This window comes from Pseudopipra pipra, chromosome 1 (assembly GCF_036250125.1).
Source record: "Pseudopipra pipra isolate bDixPip1 chromosome 1, bDixPip1.hap1, whole genome shotgun sequence".
Taxonomy (NCBI): Eukaryota; Metazoa; Chordata; class Aves; order Passeriformes; family Pipridae; genus Pseudopipra; species Pseudopipra pipra.
In genome coordinates, this window is record NC_087549.1 from 29,906,710 (window position 1) to 29,925,772 (window position 19,063).

The 19,063-nt window shown below is 38.0% G+C and overlaps 1 protein-coding gene across 1 annotated transcript in view; it reads right to left on the bottom strand.

Moving 5' to 3' along the window:
* Positions 1 to 1,390: 1,390 nt before the first annotated feature.
* The window catches only part of PKIA (cAMP-dependent protein kinase inhibitor alpha), a 45,100-nt gene continuing 27,427 nt past the window's right edge, over positions 1,391 to 19,063 (bottom strand). Inside the window, exons 2-3 of the mRNA XM_064650249.1 lie at positions 8,992 to 9,169; positions 1,391 to 3,929 (exon numbers count right to left, since the gene is read on the bottom strand). Coding sequence (XP_064506319.1) covers positions 3,850 to 3,929; positions 8,992 to 9,142 — 231 coding nt within the window. The 5' untranslated portion in view covers positions 9,143 to 9,169 and the 3' untranslated portion in view covers positions 1,391 to 3,849. The remainder of the gene's footprint in view (positions 3,930 to 8,991; positions 9,170 to 19,063) is intronic.

Below are 19,063 nucleotides of genomic sequence, written 5' to 3' on the forward strand. Positions count from 1 at the left end.
GCAGAGCAAAACAAATAAACAAGTCAGGACAAAAATACAGCAGTTCAACACAGGAATACTGCTGAGGTAAGGCAAAGTGTCAAAGCTGAGGTTACTATACTGTGCTCAGTCTCAACAGCACCTCTCAGTCTTTCCTTTGCAGAAAATTTACTGATATTTCTGAAACATAAAACACAAACATTAAGCACACCTGAAATTCTTCAGTTTAGCTGAGAAAGGCATTAATACTGCAAAAGGTCCAGCTTAACCACTTTGGTAGTTGCTCCTTCTGAGCACCAGATAATTATCTGTTTGCAGTCATACCAGGATACACTTTTTACCACTTCAAAATTGTGAGAAAAAAACATGGCAAGGGAAATTACACAGCCAAGTAGCAATCAGTATACTGACTTTTTTCATATTTATTTAATAATTTTTGTATGGAAGGTCATGCTGAACTTTTGGCCTAAAATTATAGTTTGATGAAGTAACAGTATGTGCGTGCTTGCTGCTTTTAACTGTGCTTTTTGAAGCACATGGCCAACATTAAGGGAAATAAGCAGAAGAAATGCCAATATCTCTGTGCAATTCTAGTTCTAGAATTCTGTGTGTTTCAAGTGGACAGGTAACCTAAACCCTGCAAGTGGAATGCTTGCAGACATAATCATAGACTTTATTATGAACAAAAGAACATGAGTATAGAGACTTTTTAAGTGATGGTCCTGCAGGGTGAAGGAAGCACCAAAACCATCCATCTAAAAAGACAGTAAAACAAAAAAAAAACAAACCAAACCCACCACCATCCCACCAAAGCCAAACCTTTAAGGAGTATTATATTATGCTGATATTCCAGACCTAACATTGTTGAATTTATATAGACTTTTGGGAAGATTTTTCTAAGATAGTCATGGACTAAAAAAAACATTTAAGTACTTACTCATGAAAACAATACAATATGAAGAAGACACTGGAACAGAAGCCAGTGTCAGGCTCACTGAAAAAGATAACCGGCAAAAGGAAAAATAACCCAGTCAAAGTCCAGTTCTGCCACCAGAAGTAAAGGTGTGAGTATACTTCAACTAGTTCTTCTGTAATTGATTTGGTAATAATTATACTCAAGATACAGTGCTGTGACTTGGCACAGACTAACCACATGTTTACAATAAGTGAGGCCTGTTTATAGATGCTACGGAAATACCCCAAATTAAGAACGCAAGCAGAGTTCAAGTGATAAAGCAAGCACTCATACACTTTTGGGGGAAGAGGAACATAAACAGCCATTTACTCTACTAAAATTAGCAGTGCTATTTTCCATCACAAAGAGATGTGTTTCAAAAACCAGCAGAGGCCTCTATGATTTCTTTAAAAACAATAAAAAATAGGATGAGAAATAGAAGAAACAGGTACAAAATAGAGAGGAAAGGCTGAAATTAATTTTATTTAAAACACAAAAGAATTAAGAAGGAAAGTGTACTGAAATAAACCACTGAAGGAAAATAAGGAAAACCATCACTTTAATGTACTGTAAATACTTATTTCACTACTGCCTTTTTCCGCAATATTTTATTGATGATGCTTCATGGATCACCAATAAAGTAACACTACAGAAAAACTCTGGAATCTTATTTTCTTCTGGAGCTTGTGCTAGATTGACAGTAAGTAGTCCATGACAAAGGGGCAACCAGTTCAGCTTGAAGACATGATGCAAGAGCAAAAGGGGGAGAAACAACTAAAAAAAAAGATCAATAATAATGTGTTAAGTTTGAAAGTAACACCAAGTGAAACAAATGAATAAATAATTAGTTTAAGGGTAACAATGTTTTCAAAGCAAATGGACTACTTCTGTTACCAACAAGATAGGGCATTTGACAGCTAGTAAGAGGCAAGGCATTCAGCTTCCAAACACTAAAAGGTGAGAGTTAATATTACACTAATGAGCCACAAGCATACTGCTGGCTTGTTTTTTATTAACACTAATAAATGATCTCATAATACTGATCAGAAGTGGTTTTTTTTTTTCTCCACATATCTCACAAAAGATTTTCAGGTGACAAGTACTATGATACATATGGTAGAAACAAACAGCTGTGGCCACAAGGATGTTTTGTCAACTGATGATTAATATATTCAGGAAGCAATCACACTATTCATTAGTAAAAGTTTACAAACATTAAAAAGTGCATAACATTTGAAACCAACAACACAAAAATATATATAATATATATACTATATATAAAGAAAGTGACATCACCTCCTGTTAATAAAAGAAAACAAATCTTCTGACTTTGTGATTGGTGCTTGTGTGATTGCCATGGTTTACTATCAGTCACTCTCTTCACTCACCTTAGTCACACAGAGGTGTGGCTGCCCCATTTTGCAGCATTCAGCCTCATGTATGGCCTTTTTCATCGGGGCAGGATGGGGGGGAAGAAAAGCAATAAGCAATAGCTACTGCAGAACAGGTTATTAATTTGTAGATATTTTAAGTTATGTCCTGGATGGACAAACTATCCTGGTATTTTGATGAAGGTCCAGTTTGGACTTTCATTTTGGAATAGCTGAAATGGGAAAAAAACCTAGTCCTTTGGGTGCTAGATGCCAAGTCTCTCGCTTCCCTTCCCAACTCCAAGCTAAAAGCCTGTTGTAGTGGATTCTACACTACAGCACTTGGCTGTGCTGGTGCATCAGTAACAGGTGACTGGCTGGGCAAACTCAACAGCCTGACCCACTGAGGCAAAGACAAGGAATAGTAAAAATTTTCCCCCTGGCTGGATCCAGCCCATGTTTCAAAGTTGGACTATCCTGCATTTTAAAACTCATTTCAGAATATGTTATTGGCAATAACCTATGCCAGTTATTTTCTCATGTGTAAACAAGGCCCATCTTAAACAATGTGAACCAAAAAAACCTCTAGCACCATGGAATTTGTTTGAATTTTAACCCATACAACGTTATAAATGTATTCTTAAAACTACCATAACAATAAAATGCTTGGACTAACATTTTAAAAAAATATCTCAGAAAAGATTAAGAAATTGGAAGTAAAATTAGAAAAATGGGGAAGAATAACATAAAAGATTTAATTTGAGTCTCTGATATGCAACTAACTACAGGCAAGTGGCAAAACTGTACCAAGGACACAACACGCGCTCAAATATTCACATTAACAAATCGTTTTGAAGGCTCATCTAGTAACAAATCAGAGTGTTGCTGAGTCATTTAGGTTTAGGCATAATCAATTTAGCAACTGACGTTATGATCTATCATGTGCACATCACCACCTTATGCAAAAAAACAGCCCTTTCAAAACACGTGGTAGAAAAATTCACAGTAACAGAAATATTCTTCATAAGCAGTTGAGAAGGGGCAGTGTGGAGCATCTAAGTTGTACAATACAAAAACCATTGTAAATAACAGAGCTGTAAAACAGATGCAAAGTTCTAAAAACAGTGCTTTCTTTACAGTTCTTATAATGGGCAAACACTTTGGCCAGAGAATTTTAAACTGAGGATCACACAAGCCTTTGCTTAAGATAGACAGTTAGATCCTCTGACGTTTCAAAGGCCATTTGCTACAAGATTTACCTGTTCTACTTTCTAAAAGTGCTCCCATCGAGTCATTATGAAGGGATCTGATGACACTATCCCAAAAACTCAATACATGTTCAACCATTGCTAATGACAGAGGTAGAGATTCTGTCTTCTGTCACAGCTTGTACCCCCCTTTTTAGCATTGTGTTGAGTGGGTTCCAGCAGTGAAGACACATGCACTTTCTTTTCTAACAGCTTGCTCATGGAAACAAATTTGTTCCTGCACGCTCTTGTAGTCTGAAAACATCCAGCAGCTGCTCCACTCGGTCAAAGTCGGATGTCAGCTTTCTTGCTTTGCTGCCTCCCCTTGGACCTCCCCGGTCTGCTCACTTGGATTTCGTTGTGCATCTCCTTCTCCTTCTATAACACAGAAGAAAAGGATGAGTAATCCACCCTAAAATAAAGAGGTCTTGCTTCCAGAACCCTGATTGCTCATCCATCAGTTTCAAAAACAAAGTAAAAAGAAACTGAATGTGAAACATGAAACCCTTTATTACTAAGATAGCCATGCTTTGTTTTTGAAGGTGTCTCTTGAGAAGCAAATTCATAGTTAGGATCACCACTATTATTTTTAGTAAAGACCTAAAGTAGTTAGAAATTAAAGAATTTAACAAAAACGGTAGAGTATTTCTGAAAATTTATTTACTATCACACTAAGACAGTATAAGAAAAAAAAAACTCATTGCACCAAGTCTGAACAGTTTGCTATAAAAAGATGCAACTTCAATAAAAGCAATAGCTTGTTAAAGCTGTATTTGTTCTGTGTGTCTGTTTTCAGCACCACATCCCAGCATTCAATCCAGCTGTCTCACTGCAAACCTCAGAACAATGTGAGGAACGTAATACATCCTGTGTACAAGGAATAATACATTGTTTCTTGTATCTTGTAAGGATTCTGAGCAATTTGTACTGAACTGGCTCGACAGAGTAGTTAGGAGAAGAAAATTTCATGGCTATGTTGTAAAGATGTCTAAACAGAGGTAGTACTGCCTCTTAACGTTAAACTGTAAATCTCTAGAACAAAAGTAGGGTTATCAATGCAGATATTTATTGTTTCCTCATTTCAGATCACACTGTACATCTGCAGTTTTATTTCTGACCATAAACATGTTCTCTTTTCTGTTTAGAAGAAAAGGCACATTGCTAATGGAAAAAAGTTCTTTGCATTGCAAAGAACATTGCCAAGAGCTTAGACATGAGAGCTGCGTTTTGTGCATGGACAAGTATTTTAGGCAGGAAAATGCCTCAGAAGGTATTGTGAATTATCAAATTCAACCTGATGAAAGGTTGTATGGGAAGTTGATTAACCTATTACACAGTGAGGTTTATTCTGTTCATTATGGGTTGAGTTCACTCTCGAGGAGAAAGACAACGCAGAAAGAACCGTGTCTTGCAGAATACACCACCTAAGGAGTCCTTCTGCTGTGCCTTTTGCAATCGGACATGTCTATCTCGTATTGGCCTCATAAGCCACCAGCGCGCTTGTAACAAACGTGGATAGAGCCTTCCCAAATCTTCATTCGCGAAGCCCAGCCATGACATGACATGGGTTGAGTAATAAATGAACATCTGTTTTGCAAGGCACTTTCTCAGAAAAAGATTTCTCAGTTTCATCTCTCAAATTAGAAAGGAATCCATCAGGATGGATCTACATGGAATTATTTACCATTGGATAGAAATCCCTTTTGCCCAAGTTGTTCAATCACTTTCTACAAAGCCTCCTACAATTGTTCTGATACCGCAAAAGTCCAGATGAGTGGAATCGTGGAGTTTTGTTCCTTTTTTGCCTGCTCTGTCCTCCATTTATTCTGACTACTAAGAAGTCTTTAATATCCCATATGCTAGCTGGGCAAGCCACACTTTCTTGGAATAATTCTTCTTGAAAAAAAAACCAAACTAAAACCAAAACTAAAACCAAGCAACCAACCAACCAACCAAAAACTTTGCAAGGTATTTGTGTTTAAAAGAAAAATCATCCTGGACACAAAGCCTAAACATTTCGCTATCTACATGTTAAACACAGAGCACAAAGATTCAGAAAAGGAGCACTAAGGTTCTAATGTACCACTTCTTAAAAGGTTCTTCTCAACTCACTTAAAAAACTCATTAGTTTAAATCCATTTAATCTATAGTACACTGTCTTGGTACTACATATTTCTCCATTCTGCTGGTAGAGCTCTTCCACTAAAGGCTATAAAACATGTTCATAGAAATAAATCTGCTTCTAAGTTTGGAGAATCCCAAAATTGCCAAAGTAGACTCTTGAACTTTTCTTCCTTTAGAATATAATGGCTCTAAGGTCTTTAGAGTAAGACTGCAATTCTTACACAGCATTTTGAAACCAGCAGGAAGTATTAAAAAAAGAAATAAAACCAAATAATACAATATTCCAAGACACCATACAGTTGTGTGATGTGGTAAGCTGGCAACAGTTACTAGTCCCACTAATGTGCAGCTTTTAACTAATTTTAATTCCTGTAATACAACTGTCTCTACAGTGTTCATCACTGTTTCCCATGCTTACACCTAAAACATTTCTACCATGAACTAAAATCACTTTTAATCACAATTTTCTACAATCAGTCCTTCATTGCAGTTCTGTATGACTTCAACACACTATTATCCCCATTTTTTGTAGATGGTTGGACCACTACAACTTTTACAAGAAAGTGTCCTTTCCACTAGTGTTCTGTAGCACCTAGAAAACAAGCAGGTTTTTTTAGAGATTAGATCTGCAGACTGGTCCTTGCTCTTCATTGTAGTTTCTCCTTACTGCTTCATTTAGCTATAATCGCTGGTAAGATGATCTAAATACCAGGTTTTTTGGATTGTACTGGTTTACCTTGAGAGCGTTGAGCAGGCTGCTGATTTTTTTACTAAAATCTTTCTTTTGCCTTCTTTCTTATGATTTCTGTTGCAGTACTTACCAGATGCACCTAGTGTTGCTTTTACTAAATTTAGATAAAATATGTTGACACAGAGTACTTGGAACCTGTATTTTGAGGTTAGGTAAATATGTCCATTTCATGGATAATAGCAGGTTGTTAGCTTGTTATGGACAAAGAAGACTAGGACAGCTGTTTTGAAGGGAGAGTATTATACAGTAATTATACGTATTATACATAAGTATTACAAGTAAATTCTTTATTATCTGTCGTCGGCTCATTGATGAGGGGATTAACTAACACTCACTTCAGGTATCAACTACTGCACGACAAATATGTGGTTTTGAACAAGGCCTAACTGGCTAGTGCCATTCAAAGCCATTCTGATATTTTACAGGAATGTGTATCTGCAGGGTTTTCAAAGTGAATGTACTAAACACGCCTGGGTAATTTAATTTACATATGTTTTACAACCACCTTCTTTTTCTTTAACATCTGCATTATCCTACTCTGCCATTACTCCATGCAGTTGAAAGGAAATGTACTTGCAGTTTGGCAAGAAAATGTGTGTAGCTGTGATAAGAATAAAAGAAAAAGAAAAGGAAAGAATCAAACCTGGATGTCTATATTTATATAATTAGGTAGTACTTAGCATAAATTGTTTGACATGCACCTCGAAAGTAATAAGATATAACCCACAAACACGTGCTTTCCTCTTAATCCTGTCAGGTGTGATACATATATGCATCCCACAAGCACTAATATATTCTGAACTAGGATTTGGCATGCAAAATATTTGTTAGCCTCTCTTGGTTTGGAAAGACATGATGGGGTATAACATTAATACTCACATGAATGCTAGGTTAGACAATATCTTTTTCAATATTTTTGGTTTGGAGGCTTTTACTTGGCACCTAGGTGTACTAATAATACAAAATTTAAATACGTTTTCATTATATCTAATTGCAGCTGCATAACCTCCTGAAGAAGCATGTAGGAATTTCTGCGTTTCTACTACCTAAGGTAATTTTATGAGCAACTTTGTACACTTTTTTGCAATGACTAAGTTACTCAGGCTACAAAAGCGATCTCCAAGAACTTAACAGACTCCCAATTTATGTATTAAAATTAGGCTAAGAGTTATTTAAACCATTCTTATCACTACAGAGCAAACTGCAGGTAGCAAGTGCACATCAACATATGTTACAGGCACAAAGTCACATCCTTTTTACAGCTCACAAGAGAACACAGTTCTGGCTTATAACCACTTCACAGCTTAACTTAAAATTAGGGATTGTTTATATCTTCTAAATAGACAAGATCAAAGACAATTTTGATAACTGTAAGTTTGAGACTGAAGGAAATTAAAGCAAGAAAGAAGGTTGGTATCATGCATTTCAAATGGCACCTATTTTCTATTTTTCCAACATTTTACACCTATCCCCACATTAAAATAAATAGACACACCTACACACATACTAATAAAGCTTTTCTTTTTAAATAAAAAAAACTAAAGGCCCTGCCCAGCTAGAATTGCATGCATCTAGAATCTACAGGTCCCAAAGTGGCAACTGCAAAAGGAATGACTTATGATGCACACTAGTCCAAAAGCCAAAAAAAAGAATCCCCCACTCGAAACAGCACTACAACCACCTGAACATCACGCTGCCTACATCTGACTGTCCTGTGAAGAGTCTGCCTCTCAGAACTCTTGTTGTCTCTGAGAGAAGAATGTGCACAAACAGGGCAGCTGCTTATCAACAGTTTCTTCTTTGCTGCATTCATTTTCTTCTGCTGTTACTAAAATAAGCAAAACACCTCTTCCCTTAAGATCTGAAAAGGGCTTTCTAATATCTGTAAGATACATTCATTAATCCTCACCCATGTAACATGAAAATCATTATACAGTCATATTACTTTTTTAATGTAAGGTCTACTTTCCTCCCTTTTACTCCACTAAAGGTGCACAACCCTTTAAAAATTTTGGTAATATCAAAGGCAAAGATTTAGGATTGCATTGCTACTTATCACCTTAGAAGAAGGACAAACTATTAGCAGAAGGGAGAAAGAGACAATTTACTCAGAATAAAAAACCCAGGTAAAACAAACAACAACGCATTGCTATTGCTCTGTCTTTTGGCAGCTGAAAAAAAATTAATTTCACAACAACCTTTCAAACAGACACATGGCTTCTTCTCCTACAGGCTTCAAACCAGATACCTTCCATTAAAAGATATTATATAGACTTGGGTTTTAATAAAGACTTCCCTATTTTCTTCTCTACACTTTCCATAAAATTTATTCTGATATGGACTCTGACACTAGGTACTCACTGAAGAATGACTTTTCTTTTTTCAGTGATATGTTTTACTTGCAAATAACCACCCTTTCCATTTATGAAATCTGGGATTCTTATTGTAGGCAACCCCTGGTGATTAAAAAAAAAAAATCACCTAAGGGTAAAGGGAATAATGTATGCACACAAACCATGCACTTCAGTTTTAAATAAATGTAATGAAAGTTCATAATGTACTCACCTGCTTTGTTTATATCAAGCTCTGATAACTTTAAGGCTAGTTCACTAGAGTTCCCACCCGGAGAGGACACGAGTATGTCATGTAATGCATTTCTTCTACCTGTTCTTCCTGAAGCAATAAAGTCTGCATATGTAGATTCCACATCAGTCATTGCTAACAAATATCCACATAGCAGTACCTAGATAGGAGGAAAAAAAAGAAAAACACCACCACTTAGACCACCAGAAAAACAGATGACTTTATGGAATGGGAATATAACTAGAACGTTCTCATCGTGGAGTAGAATTGCTAAGCAGTAAAAGAAGATGCCTCAGTCTCAAAATTTGGAGAAATCAGAGAAGAAGCAGATTAGGAAGCAGAAAAGCTGTGTGTATTTTATGCAATCTGTATTCAACAGTATTTTAAACAACTTCATTTTCCATTCTTCATAAAGTGATAGTACTTTATAAAAGCAATGACCTCAGCAACATAATTTCTTTATAGAGTTGTCTCTGCTTTTAATATTAGCTGGGATGTAGGAGGTAGGTAGGGGGTGGAACAAAGTTCTTTTCTGCACAAAAAGCAGAGTCTAACGAGTAAGAAAGTACAAATCGATTACGCTTTTGCATACAGAACCCTGGGCTAATACACAGGCACAGTTATGTTCTGTATATTTTCTTTTCTGCTAGTATTAGTTTTAACATTGCATATAAACCCCTTCAGGTTCAACTACTTTTATTTGTGTGATAGCTGCCCCAAAGCGAATGCAATACCATAATGTTACTGAAATAAGTGGAAACATGCTAACACAGCAAGCAGGGCAGCTAAACTATAATGCAGAAGCAGAAAGCAGTGCTCTGTAAGCTAGGTATAAAATCAGAACTTCTTTTCATTAGAAAATAATTATTTCTTTTGTCATTATGGAATCATGTGATGATGTGCACTAATGTAAGACCTGCCAAAGATAGAAGGAAACTCCTATTTCAATCTCAGTAAGAGAAAGATTTGTACCCCTGCTAGAATATTTGCTATAGGTCTAAGCTGTTAGAATTTTATTTCTTTTAATTAATTTACAAAATTTTAAATGCTGACTGCATTGCTTTTACTGTGTTTTCACTGGTACTCATCTAAGGTTTCCTGCAAAATGCTAGGCTACCATGCTTCAAATGTAGCTTTCCTCATGTTTTATGTTTCAATGTCATAGAGGAATCAGAGAAACTTTCTGCTAGAGTAGTACTCCAAAGAGAAGAAACTACAGAACTACTACAGAAAACCAGCACCCCCACAGTTGTATGCTTCCTTCATTGCTGTGCAGTATTTCTCTGGTTTTGCATATTGCAGAGAGAGGACATGGCCATAAAGGCAACATTGCAGAGCTGCATATAGTGAGAAGTTTTAGCTATTATTACTAAAGTAGCCAGAACTTCACATTTGCATAGAGTGCACTAATCTTTTTAATCAGCTCCTACTGCAGGTTCTGGACACTGAAGCAGCTGATCACCCTTTAAGTCACTGCAGACATTAAAAGCAGCAAAGGGTTCAGCTTTTTCTCTTCAAATAAAAGAAAAAACCCCATCATTTTTATAACTACTTTTTATTTTAAAAATAGATACAAAAAAGACAACAGCCAAGCCTTCTCCATCCTCAATTCTGAATAACTTCACAAACCCTGTTTATTCTTCATCTTCATTCTAGTCCTCACATCCTCAACTTCAGTCAGCTGTATGAGGGTGTACAAATAATGTGTCTGAGAAGCCAAGAAAAGGGTTCTACACCATATTTTGTCTAAATATAACCATATCAAGTATTACTGCAAGACTGACTGACTTGAGAAGAAGTTCACTGCTATCAAGCTTTGGTGTCCCATGCCAAAAATGCTGAACAAGGCTAATTTTACTCTTATGAACAACCCCCAGGAAACAGGAAACTGCTTAGAAAAAGCCAAACCAACCAACAAACAAAAAACCCAACAAACCAACAACAACAACAACAACAAAAAAAATCAATCCACAAAACCTAACGACAAACACCTAGGGAAGGAAAAGAGGTCAGCATTAACTGAAAGCCTGCCAGACACACATAAAATAATGCAGTGTCTCTTTGTTCAATAACAAAAGCTTTCAGGAGCATGAGAGCATGTGCATTTCTTCCCATGAATTGCCCTCTTATTGAAACACTGCAAGAATATTGAAGCAAATAAGAAGTTCTTTGCCCAAGGTGCAGATGTTGCAATACCAAATGTTATCAACCGTGCAGTAATCCAGCATATAACTTGCAAAGGTAAAGGGAGGACAGTTGTAATAAGGAAAGAAAAAAGTACAAGTTTTCAAGACTTATCTGACCCGTTCACTGAATAGCATTCACTGAAACCAGAAGATTAAAAGATTTTAAGCAAAACTTATATTTGTTCATGTCTGTTATTGCAACTGACCTGTAGGAAAGGAAAGGCAAAACATGAAATCAATAATATACAGGCTTGGATTTTGTCATTAGTGTAGGACCAGTCCAAAGTCATCATAGCTATCACCCCTGTGAAGACATTAATTTCATTTTAGCATAGGAAAAAAACACCACAGATGCTTTTGGGGTTTGTTTTGTTTGTTTGTTTGTTTCTCTAAAAGCTGCATATGAGTTTATCAGGCCCATAATAATCAGAGAAGACTATGATTGAGGTGGAACAAGGTGCAGGGCTGTAAGGCTTGCAAAATGAGCCAGGTTGTACTCTGTGAGTGATTCCGTGGATGTATAAACTGCACTCCACGGAATACACCTCTGGAAGCTTATATTGTTCTTGAAACATTCCATAAACACCAGGGAAATCTCAAGCTTATTTAATTTTTATGAAAAAAGCTATAAATCCACAGGAAAATGTGATTGTAGAGATCTTTATTTTAAATGTTCATTTTCTATAGGCTCAATATGGCATTACTAACAACATTCTAATCAAAAAAGAATGTTATCAAACACACGTTTATTACACTTCTAAGTTTTCCTGCCTATCTTTTCTTCTAAATATCAAATAGCATTCTGTTTTGTACTGGCATTATCTTGAGACATTACTTCATAAATATGGAACTCCACTGATATCACTCAATAGCTCCCCTTCCAATGGATGGCTCAGTGCCCAGCAGTCTGTACTTATTCACTAAACCAGTTATTAAGGAATTACCATTCACTCCAAAAAAACCCTTTTTTTTTTTTCCTTCAATCTCTGTGGAAGGAGTGTAATTTGCTAATAATTCTACTAAATATAATTTGAATTTCCTAAATAATTGCATTAACAGGGATTCCTGTAATAAAGATTGTCGTCACAGTCCCTCTAGTTCCACTAATTTAATTTTTTTTTTTAAGTTGCAAAACCAGTATGCCACTACATGGTACTAAACTGAAACAAGAGGGCTGCAAACCTCACTGCTTCCGCCAACTGAAACAGCACACTAAAGAAAGCAGCTCTGTTGGCATAAGGACTAATGAAACCTGCTGCTGCAAGACTGGATTCCTTGGTAACTGATAAGATATTACCCCCATCTGAAGTCTCCCCCAGCTGTGCTTTGTCTTTCCCCCCATTTAGAGTCACTGTGCCTGAAAACGGTTTAAAGTTTGCAACACAGCCCTGGGGATTTTCATACAGCATCTTGTATTTCCTCAGATTCTTAGTTTTATAAACTTCTAGAAATGTGGGTATCTTAGACTTCTGTCTTTTTCCCCTCCCAACTCCTTCCTCCCAAAGAGAGTTGTGCCAAAAATGATTTGGAAGTACTTAAGGAATTACAAAGGACAAGAAGAAAGGATAAGAAGTTGCTACCTTGGATTTTAGCCAGTATATCAAGATGTGTCTGTATTATTAATGAATAGTCTGTATAACACATACTGCTATACTGGTCCTGCACTTCGGCCACAACAACCCCATGCAGCGCTACAGGCTGGAGAGCAGCCTGGCAGAAAGGGACCTGGGAGTTTGGATTGATAGGAAGCTGAACATGAGCCAGCAGCGTGCCCAGGTGGCCAAGAAGGCCAATGGCATCCTGGCTTGGATCAGGAACAGCGTGGCCAGCAGGACCAGGGAAGTGATTCTTCCTCTGTACTCAGTGCTGGTGAGGCTGCACCTTGAGTATTGTGTCCAGCTCTGGGCCCCTCAGTTCAGGAAGGATAGTGAGGTGCTGGAGCAGGTCCAGAGAAGAGCAATGAGGCTGGTGAAGGGACTTGAACACAAGTCCTATGGGGAGAGGCTGAGGGAGCTGGGGTTGTTCAGCCTGGAGAAGAGGAGGCTCAGGGGAGACCTCATCACACTCTACAACTCCCTGAAAGGAGGTTGTAGCCAGGTGGGCGTTGGTCTCTTCTCCCAGGAAACCAGCAGTAGGACAAGAGGGCATGGTCTTAAGCTCTGCCAGGGGAGGTTTAGGTTAGATATTAGAAAGAAATTCTTTACAGAGAGGGTAATCAGGCATTGGAATGGGCTGCCCAGGGAAGTGGTGAATTCTCCGTCCCTGGGGGTTTTTAAGATGAGACTGGATGTGGAACTTAGTGCCATGGTCTAGTACCTACGGCGGTGTTGGATGAAGGGTTGGACTTGATGATCTTTCCAACCTGGCTGATTCTATAATTCTGTGACCTGCAAAAGGCCTCCTTCTACATGCTATGTAAACAAAGAACTTTTACAAGTAAGCATCATAAGGGGTAGAATTAGTATCCAAAGAATGCAGAAGGAGAAAAGGATGCCAAGGATAGGTTCAACAAAGCCAAGTGCTGGGTCCTGCACCTGAGTAACAGTGCTACAGGCTGGGGGTAGTGTGGCTGGAAAGCTGCCCTGCGGAAAAGGACCTGGAGGTGCTGGTCAACAGCAGCTGAACGTGACCTAGTGTGCACCCAGGTGGCCAAGAAGGCCAGTGGCATCCTGGCCTGGATCAGAAATTTTGTGGCCAGCAGGACCAGGGCAGTGATTGTCCCCTTGTACTTGACACTGGTGAGTCCACACCTCAAGTGCTGTGTCCAGTTCTGGGCCCTTCATTTCAAGAAAGACTTTGAGGTGCTGGAGCAAGTCCAGAAAAGGGCAATGAATCTGGGGAAGGGTCTGGAGCACAAATCTGATGAGGAACAGCTGAGGGAGCTGGGGTTGTTTACCCTGGAGAAAAGGAGGCTGAGGGGAGACCTTATCAGCCTCTACAACCACCTGAAAGGAGGGTGTAGTGAGTTGGGGATCAGTCTCTTCTCCCAAATAACAAGTGACAGGATGAAAGGAAACGGCCTCAACTTGTGCCAGGGGAGGTTTAGATTGGACATTAGGAATACTTTCTTCACTGAAAGGGTGATCAGGCATTGGAACAGGCTGTCCAGGGAAGTAGTCAATCCCCATCCCTGGAAGTGTTCAAAAGACATGTAGGCACTTAGGGTGATTGTTTAGTGGTGAACCCAACAACTGTTGGGTGAACAGTTGGACTTGATGATTTTAGAGGTCCTTTCCAACCTTAAATTATACTGTTCTCCTCACAGAATCATTAACAGGTACAGAGAGAATCAATATTTGTGTTTTCAGAAATTTACCAGACTACTACTTTGACTCCACAATTCAGTTTGTGTTAAATTTTCCATTTCCACACTACACATAACAAATGTTATTCCACAAGTTTCTTAAGATAACTGTCAAATCTCTATAATTGAAAAAAAAAAAACCCACACCACAAACATCTAAAAAGTTAGTGATGGTTCACAAATGTAATCCAAAATGGACTGCATTCCATAATAATTCAGTGAAACCCAGTATTACACAGTGCTACTGTTCTCCCATTTGGGAGGGAAAGTACAAAAATTATGTGGCATACCAGCATGAATTAAATCAGTGTCTATGCAGTTTATGGGCTAGAGGTATCTGAGGTTGCTGAATTTAGCCTAAGGGACTAGATACCAAAAAGAAGCCCAAATGAATTTAAAGTACCTTCACTAATTGGTATTCATTATTATTTTAAAGGAAGACAAACAAGTGCAGGCATTTGACAAATAGCCTGTCTATGGAATTTGGCATATGCTGCTGCCTGGGACAAGAGAGTTGCCATTTTCTTGGCAAACCTGCAGTGTAAGGCTAAGACGTATGATGCTTCAATGTTTACTCCCCCTCTTTCTCCATGTGTGCTTAATGGCAGCATAGAATAAGGGATTTTCAAATAAAACTCTCCCAGGCTTTGGCTGCTAAATGTTGTATCACGATCAGCACATTATTTAAATGTAATTATCTATATTCAGCTTTCATAAGGGAACAAAAAAAAAAAAAAAGAGAATTTGTCATTTAATAGCATGTCTGATTTAGAGAAGGTGTATAATTATGCTTTTAAAATAAATTTTGGTTCCAAATCTAGCCTTAGCTTAGAGAGGGCTACAGGGCTCTTTCCAGTGAGGATATAGATCTATTCTACAGCAACCTGTACCTAGATTTCTACCTCATGCATGGTGTTCTGTATTAAAAGCAGAAACAATTTAACAAAAGTATCTTTCTTCCACAGAGATTATATTTATTGTGCTGTACAACAGTTTGCTTTTGCATAGACACAAATGAGCAAGAAAACAGCATTAACTCTTGAAAGCCAACTAAAAGAAATATAAATATCCATGCCAGCTACCAAGCTGGGCATATTTTACTCTGCATGTTGAAAATCCATCATGTAGTTTTGTCTGTCTGGTGTTTCTGAAATGACCAACTCTGTAATACAGTAATGTAGAACAGGTGACTTACCTCTGACAATTAGCGTACTTTTACAGCGAACATACTGTTTGTAGCAATCCTAGTACTATTATGATTGTATTGGAAATTAGTGGGCAATTCAAGTGGTTAAACAATGAAACAGAACAAAGAAAATTACCACCTGCGATATTTTTACCAGAAATAAAAATTAAGCTCATTTAACTCTGCATAAAAAAAGCAGTATGAAGTTAGATATCCTTCAGCTCATAACCTACACAAACAGACAATTCACAAAGACAGTTAACAGGTTTTCCTTCTGTGTTATCTAAGTTGCAGTTTACCTAAAGAGATCTACAGAACTAAAAGCCAAATAGTTACATTCTTACCATGTCCTTGCTCAGGCAAATTTTATTATGCCCATGACCAAAAGAAGTTGGTTTCTCATCTACCACTTAATTTGAATTCACAAATTCAGTTTTATCTTCCACTGTTTCATAAAACTGGGCAGTGAAATAACAGTAGCAAATAATATATAAAAAAGAGGCAAACATAATCAATGAAGCAATACTAAAGAGGAGAACTTGGTTCTATAATTATAAATAACAATACATGTTTTGATATCTTGAAGTTAACACCCTATGGAGGAAACTAATCAAGACATTTAAGTATCCACATAGGGATACTAAGTTAGGGAACAGAAGAGGGTGACCTAGAATCTACCATCACTATTCACTGCCTAACCTAAAGAGAACACTGAGTGGCAAACATCATATGTTTGAGAAAAGAGGCATCTATTGCTGTGTGATTTTTTTACTTGTAGTTTGTGAATTAACCTCTTGGCTTGTGGAGGGAAGGAGGGAGTTAAAGCACTATTTTTCAGAATGCTCTGATACTTCCTATGAACAACTAGACCCATTGCTATAGCACCTCATAATCACAGAGATAGATAAGGGCCTCGAGCTCCCTCCCTCGAGATGGGAACCTTCAAGCTCCTCATGTGACACACATCCGGCAGCCCTGCTGAGCATTCTCACATCCATCTGAACTGTAGGGAGATTGATGTTTTAAGGTTATAGGAGGATGAGGCCAGGTATGCAGCACTGCAATTCATTTGTTTAGAACGGTGCGGTGTTCTGAACCAAGGAGCACAGTTAACACAATACTGAACAAATATAGTGTTTTGTTCAAAAGGAACGGTTTCAGCCTTTGGAGAAAGCCTGTCCTTTGTGGTCTTTATATGCCAATCCAGCAGCACTCCTTATAGAACAGAGAGATGAAATAAGCTCAGGAAGAGTAAGACAACACAAAATACACACCTCAACATGAAAAACAGGCTCTTCCTCAACTGCTGGATTACTGGAAAAGACCAGTATATTGAGGATTCATAACTGACTGGCAGCTTGCAAATGCTTTGTGCAGAAACAAGACTTGCTGCAGAAACATAAAATCTGCAGCAGGATGTTTAATAGCAGGGAGGAGGGTGAGTGAATTTGTGTGGGCTTCGCTCGTGAAGCATCTCCGTATCTTCCGAATCTTGCCTTTAATTCAGGATTCATGCTATAAGCAAGTTTGTTCTCTCAGACACTTCTGTCAATAGTACCAGCATTCACATCCAGTGCTTCAAAGGTATTGATCAGCACAGGTCTCATTAGCTGAGTCTGATGTCTGTTCTTCAGAGAACTTGATATAAGCGCTGTAGTGATTATTTTTGCAACATCCACATCTCCTTTAGTCACTGCTAAATACAATGGCCTGTATTTCCCCCTTCATGGGGAAAAAAAGAACAAAGCACTGATTAGTAGTCTGCACACATTTTAGGCCAAACTGCTGTGAACCACCGTTATCCTAACAGACAGCTTTCCACTGGAAAAAAATATAGGTTTAGCGAACTTTTAACTGAAGGTTTCATAGCAAAACACTTCTGTGAATTACGCGCAGACCAGTACGAGCCTCCTATACTATCAATGCTACATAGGCAATAATGCAGAAGCCACTCAGACAAAGGGTTTTCTGTCAAACAGATTTCCAATTTTTGGCAGAAGCTTAATGTTCTGGAAGGGGCTAAGAATTAGATCATTGGATCCAAAGAACTGGGTTTGTTCAGCCTCAAAAAAAAGTGGTTTAGAGGAGACCTTATCACTATCTTCTAGTATATAAAGGTGGTTACAAAGGAAATGGAGACTTCCTTTTTACAAGGAGTCACATGGAAAAGATGAGGGGTGATGGGTACAAGTTACTACTGGAGAGATTCTGATTGGACACGAGTAACATTTTTCACAGAGAACACTCAGCCATTGGAATAATTTCTCCAGGGAAGTAGTGGATTCCCCAGTATTGGACACTTTCAAGATTAAGACGGACAGGGTGCTGGGCCATCTTGTCTAGACCACGCTTTTGCCAAGAGAGGTTGGACTAGATGATCCTTGAGGTCCCCCTCTAACCGGGTATGCTATGATTCTATGAATCCTACTGTAGATGATCTGAAAGGATTCTGGTCCACTGAATTTTTAAATTTGGCATACATAAAATGCTTATCCATGTAAGACCTATTTCCCTCACTATCTTTTTTATCCCCTGCAGTTATACATCTTGCTAGATATCCCTTTACTAATACTTTCGAGGTCAAAGTAAAAAAAAAAAAAAAAAAGGAAAACAAGAAGACTTCACTCATTAAAAAACAAACCAAAATAAAGCAATGGCAAACAGACAGTATGCAGTACATTGCGTTATACTTTTCCAATTAAATGGGAACCAGCTGTGTTCTTCAAGAAATAGCTCCAATGTGCAAAGCAGTCTCTAGGCATTTGTAAGGGCTGAAATGCTCAGCTGAACTATAGATTTGAATGGCTAAACATCCCAAAGTAATTTATTATAGTTGTTGCAATTGCTAACAGCAAACCATGAAACTAACATGAAGATTCATGATCCTTATTACAAGCCAAGAAATGTAAACCATTTCTTCTATATTAATATATGCCCAATCCGATAAAATACATAGGTTTGTTTTGCTAGGGTAAGAGCTTGCTCTTCATTTTTTTTGAAATGTCAGTAAAGGTAAGCAAGAAGATATCAGCTAGCACTCCCAAGACTTATCTATGCATGTGCTGGGTTGGGGGAATATGATGGAATTACAAAATCACAATATGGCTGTGAAGAATCAGATTTCAGGTGGGGAGATACCATCCAAAAGGGGTAGGTAATCTGCCTGCAGGACAAGATCAGAAATTAAAAAAAAAAAGCATACAGAGACTGGGAGGAAGCAGTGCCTTAGATATTTGAAGAGTTCAGATAGAGAAACCAGTTTACAGTGAAAAAGGAAGACTGGGGTGGACTTTTCCAGCTGCTCTACCAAAAGGCTCTTGGTGGGCTAACTTGACTCAAGGACTTCACACAGGGCCACTTATTTAAATGCAGGGCTTG